The sequence below is a fragment of the Rhinopithecus bieti genome, unplaced genomic scaffold, assembly GCF_001698545.2.
Source record: "Rhinopithecus bieti isolate Rb0 unplaced genomic scaffold, ASM169854v2 scaffold_32008, whole genome shotgun sequence".
NCBI classification, from domain to species: Eukaryota; Metazoa; Chordata; class Mammalia; order Primates; family Cercopithecidae; genus Rhinopithecus; species Rhinopithecus bieti.
Window position 1 is genome coordinate 3,326,384 of NW_016814433.1, and position 5,741 is coordinate 3,332,124.

The 5,741-nt window shown below is 46.2% G+C and overlaps 1 protein-coding gene across 1 annotated transcript in view; it reads left to right on the plus strand.

Annotated features, from left to right (window-relative positions):
* DNAH2 (dynein axonemal heavy chain 2) overlaps window positions 1-5,741 on the plus strand; it is a 126,798-nt gene that overhangs the window by 118,817 nt on the left and 2,240 nt on the right. Inside the window, exons 80-84 of the mRNA XM_017850549.1 lie at window positions 3,967-4,158; window positions 4,327-4,511; window positions 4,754-4,982; window positions 5,070-5,221; window positions 5,342-5,456. Of these exons, the coding sequence (XP_017706038.1) occupies window positions 3,967-4,158; window positions 4,327-4,511; window positions 4,754-4,982; window positions 5,070-5,221; window positions 5,342-5,456 (873 nt within the window). The remainder of the gene's footprint in view (window positions 1-3,966; window positions 4,159-4,326; window positions 4,512-4,753; window positions 4,983-5,069; window positions 5,222-5,341; window positions 5,457-5,741) is intronic.

Genomic DNA, 5,741 nt, shown 5'->3' on the forward strand with positions numbered 1-5,741 from the left:
CTCGATCTCCTGACCTCGTGATCCGCCCGTCTCGGCCTCCCAAAGTGCTGGGATTACCGGCTATCCAGTCTTTTTTTTTAAAAGCTAGCTAGTAAGTAGATACAAAAGAAGATTTACAAAATATATGCAAGTTATAAAGAATCATGATTCCATGAATATCTGTGTGCCCATCATCCTTTTTTTTTTTTTTTTTTTTTTTTTTTTTTTGATGGCGTCTCGCTCTGTCACTCAGGCTGGAGTGTAGTGGCGCCATCTCGGCTCACTGAAATAGCTGCCTCCCGGATTCAAGCGATTCTCCTGCCTCAGCCTCCGAGTAGCTGGGATTACAGGTGCACACCACCACACCTGGCTAATTTTTGTATTTTTAGTAGAGATGGAGTTTCATCATGTTGGCCAGGCTGGTCTCGAACTCCTGACCTCAGGCGATCCACCCCTCTCAACCTTCCGAAGTGCTGGGATTACAGGTGTGAGCCACCACGCCCAGCCCATCATCCTTTTAAGAAAGAAAAATCCCAGCATTTTCTTTGAAGTCCTGGTGTGCCTCTTCCCAGTCTCATCACTTTCTCTCCCTACTCAGAGGAAACCACTCTTCTGAATCTTATATTTGTCATTTTCTTTATAATTTTTTTCTTTTTCTCTGGAGTTAGAGATTCTTTATCGTAATACTTTATCATTTGTATTGCTAATGTAACCATTGCTATGTATGTTTCTCTGCAACTTGCTTTTTTCATTCAACATTATGTGCTTGACATTCATTCATGATGTTCTTCACATTTTGTAGTTCTTCATATATTCTAGATCCTAATCCTTTGTCAGTCATGTGTTTTGTGGTTTGTCTCTTCTCTTTTATGCTGTTTTTTGGTGAAGAGAATTCTTAATTTTTATGAGGTTGAATTTAGCTATCTTTCCTTTTTTAAATGGTTTGTGCTCCTTTGTCTTGTTCAAGAAATCCTTGCTTACTTTAAGATTGTAAAAGTACTCTCCTATACTTGCCTTCCAAAAAATTTATAATTTGACTTTCACATTTAAGTTTTTAATCACTTGGAATTCACTTTTGTGATGTGGTATCAGGTAGAGGTCCAATTTGCTTTTGTTTTTGTTTTGTTTTGCTTTTTTTTGAGACAGAGTCTTGCTCTGTCACTCAGGCTGGAGTGCAGTGGTGCAATCTCAGCTCACGGCAATCTCCGCCTCCCGGGTTCAAGTGATTATCTTGCCTCTGTCTCCGGAGTAGCTGAGATTACAGGCACCTGCCACCCTGCCCAGCTAATTTCGTTATTTTTTGTAGAGACGGGGTTTCACCATGTTGACCAGGCTGGTCTCGAACTTCTGACCTCAGGTGATCCAACCGCCTCAGCCTTCCAAAGTGTTGGGATTACAGGCATCAGCCACTGCGCCCAGCCAATTTTATTTATTTCTACCTGGATAACCAATTCTCCCAGTACCACTTCTCAAATACTACGAAAGCACCTTTCTGATCCGTAGTGCCTGCTCAGCCTTCAATCATGTTTCCATATATGTGTGGGTTTCAGGGTCCTTTATTCTGTTCATTGGTCAAATTGTTTTATCCTGGAATCAATACTTTAGTCTTTTTTTGTTTGTTTGTTTGGGATGGAGTCTCGCTCTGTGGCCCAGACTGGAGTGCACTGGCACCATCTTGGCTCACTGCAACCTCCGCCTCCCAGGCTCTAGCAATCCTCCCACCCGCACCTTACAGAAGTGTGCCACCACTCTGGCTAATTTTTTATTTTTTTTTGGTAGAGACTGGGTTTCACCATGTTGGCCAGGCTGGTCTTGGACTCCTGGGCTTAAGCTGTCCTCCGCTTCAGCCTCCCAAACTGCTGGGATTACAGGTGTAACCCACAGTGCCGTGCTGATACATTTTAGTCTTAATTACCATATAGTTTTATAATAATTCTTGATAGCTGGTAAGGCACAGTCTCTTACCTTATTCTTCTTCAGGCTATTCTTGACCTTTTATTTTCCAATATAAATTTTAGAATTCGTTTGTTCTACAAAAAAAAATTATATTGATCAATTTGGGGAAAATTGACATCCTTAGGACAATGAAGCTCCTAATCTGTAAGTATATCTCTCCATTTATTCATTTTTTCCTCTTTTTTTTTTTTAGAGAGAGGTCTTGCTTTATAGCCCAGGTTGAAGTGCAGTGGTACAATCATAGCACAGTGGGATTGCAGGTGGCATGAGCCACTGTTCCCAGCCTCCATTTATTCTTTATTTTAATAAAATTCTGTAATGTTCTTTTTTTTTTTTTAAATAGAGACAGAGTCTTGTTATGTTGCCCAGGTTGGTCTCAAACTCCGAGGCTCAAGTGATCCTCCCATCTTGGCCTCCCAAAGTGCTGAGATTACAGGTGTGAGCCACCATGCCTGGCCTAAAATTCTGTGATTTTCTCCATAAATAATCATACATTTTAATTGGATTTATTTCTGGGTACTTGACATATCTTGATGTCATAAGTGGCATTTTTTTAAAAAGTCACATATTATTTTTGTTACTGCTATCCAGTATTCCTCAAATTTCTCACTATTCCATTCTGTCAGTCATGGGTAAGTCTTTTTAAAATGCTGTTGGAACAGATCGCTGTCCTACTCAAGATAGAGAGTGGCTCCATGATGCCCGTTGAATCAAGTCCAAATGGCTCAAACATTCATCTTTTTTTTAAATTTTTTTTTTCTGAGACAGAGTCTCGCTCTGTAGCCCAGGCTGGAGTGCAGTGTCATGATCTCAGCTCACTGAAACCTCCGCCTCCTGGGTTCAAGCAATTCTTCTGCCTCAGCCTCCCAAGTAGCTGGAACTACAGGTGTGCGTCACCACACCTAGCTAATTTTTGTATTTTTAGTAGAGAGGGGTTTCACCATATTGGCCAGGCTGGTCTCAAACTCCTGACCTTGTGATCTGCCCACCTCGGCCTCCCAAAGTGCTGGGATTACAGGCATGAGCCACCGCGCCCGACATCCATTATTCTTATGGCATCTCCATCTATCCATGGCCCTTCTCTTCCCACCTGAGCACCTGCACTTGACTTCAGCCAGGCTCATCCTCTCACTTTATTCTGTCCTCAGTGCCTCTATTCAACTCCTTCCATCTCCAGGAAAGCAACACTCTCCTCTCAAGCCTAGTCATATCTTTCCCATTTGGAAGGCTTAGTTCAAATCCCAGCTTGCTCATGGAGCCTAATAACGTCAGTCACATAGACTGTCCCTCCTTGATGATATATTATGGGCGTTTCAATCTACACTAACCTTTGCACACAATTCTGTACATTTTTGTTAGTTGCATGTGTATGTATTTATCTTTGTTCATATTTCCTGGCACCCCAAATTGCACTAGCCTACCTACCACTGAGAACATCAGGGCTGAGAGGATCAAAAGTGGTGGGACGGCCGGGTGCGGTGGCTCACACCTGTAATCCCAGCACTTTGGGAGGCTGAGGCGGGTGGATCGCTTGAGGTCAGGAGTTTGAGACCAGCCTGGTCAACATAGTGAAGCCCTGTCTCTACTAAAAATACAAAAAATTGGCCAGGCATGGTGGCCGGCGCCTGTAATCACAGCTACTCCGGAGGCTGAGGCAGGAGAATCCCTTGAACCCGGGAGGCGAAGGTTGCAGGGAGCTGAGATCTCGCCATTGCACTCCAGCCTAGGCAACAAGAGCAAAACTCCGTCTCAAAAAAAAAAAAAAAAAAAAAAAAAAAAAAGTGGTGGGACAAGAAGGCAGGGCTGCCGGAAGCCCATATAGTGCCTGTCTGCGAACTGGAGAAAGGCACTCAGCCTTGTGGAGGAATGCAGATTGTGGCATGTAGGTCAAGGCCTGCATTTCAGCCTCCACTCACCCTTTCAGCCAGTGCCTTTGTGCAATGAAGAACCTCCACAACTGTACATGGTGGTGCTAGTGGCAGGTCTGAGTATGATGCATGTCACCCCATCTCTGTATTTCATTGTCCCCAGGGCCTAAAGGCCAACATGACACGTCTTTACCAACTAATGTCAGAACCACAGTTTTCCCGCTGCTCCAAACCTGCCAAATACAAGAAGCTGCTGTTTTCACTCTGTTTCTTCCACTCTGTATTACTTGAACGCAAAAAGTTCCTGCAGCTTGGCTGGAACATCATCTATGGCTTCAATGACTCTGACTTTGAGGTTTGTATTAGCCAGGGGTCCTCATCCCAGCCTTCTCTCCTCATACTTCCTACCCCATGGCTCCCCTGTGGGACTATCCATGGGCAGAAAACCTGTGTTGAAGCCCCATTGGCAGATTTCCTGCCATAACTCTGTGGGAATGGGGGCTTGGGTTGGGACCATGCCTAGGTGTCAGAGAACTTGCTGAGCCTCTATCTGGATGAGTACGAGGAGACACCTTGGGATGCACTTAAGTACCTCATTGCCGGCGTCAACTATGGTGGACATGTCACAGATGACTGGGACCGGCGCCTGCTGACCACCTACATCAATGATTACTTCTGTGACCAGTCTCTATCAACTCCCTTCTACCGGTGAGGGGGAGGTGGCACTGGGCAGGGAGCCAGAGGTCACAAGCCAGCCAGATGGCGGGATCGGGGTGAGGGAAATGTTTGAGGAGAGAACGTGAGATTGGGAGAAGACAGAGTTTGTGGGATTGGGAGTGGGAGCAGGACAGGGGGCTGGACAAATGGGACATGCATAGGCTTGGGGTCTTGGCCTGGCATTGAGGCCTGAGTCCCCATAATGTGGCAGTAATTATGCTATGACTCCCTAGGTTGTCAGCACTGGAGACTTATTTCATCCCCAAGGATGGGAGCCTGGCTTCTTACAAGGAATACATCAGTTTACTGCCTGGCATGGACCCCCCTGAGGCCTTTGGCCAGCACCCCAATGCTGATGTGGCCTCTCAGATCACTGAGGCACGAACCCTCTTTGATACTTTGCTTTCCTTGCAACCTCAGATTACACCCACCAGGGCTGGAGGCCAGACCCGGGAAGAGAAGGTAAAAAGAGCCCGGCCTGTGGCAGGGTTGGGGGGGAGGGTAAGTGATGAGAAGGGGTGCTACACTCAAGAGCTCCTCTCTGTTCAGGTCCTTGAGTTGGCCGCTGATGTGAAGCAGAAGATCCCTGAAATGATCGACTATGAGGGGACCCAAAAACTGCTAGCTCTTGACCCCTCCCCTCTCAATGTGGTCCTTCTGCAGGAGATCCAGAGATATAACACACTGATGCAGACCATCCTGTAAGACAGATCGGGAACTCTGCAGAACATGGGAGGGGGTGAGGAGAGGCCTTCGCCTTCTGGCTAGAATGACGTTCCCAGGCCCACCCCATCTCTAACACTCCACCTCATCCTGCTCAGGTTCTCACTGACAGACCTAGAGAAAGGCATCCGGGGCCTCATCGTCATGTCTACAAGCCTGGAAGAGATTTTCAATTGCATCTTTGATGCCCACGTTCCTCCACTCTGGGGAAAGGCAAGATTATATCATTGCTGATCCTTCTCCAACAATGAGCTCCCCTCTCAATCCTGTGCCCCCCAATCTCCTGGTTCTAGGTGAGCACACAGCAAACTGTAGGGAGCCTGAACTTTGAAGTTAGATAGGTTAAAGGTTGAAACCTGGCTCTGGGCCGGGCGCAGTGGCTCAAGCCTGTAATCCCAGCACTTTGGGAGGCCAAGACAGGCGGATCACGAGGTCAGGAGATCGAGACCATCCTGGCTAACATGATGAAACCCCCGTCTCTACTAAAAAATACAAAAA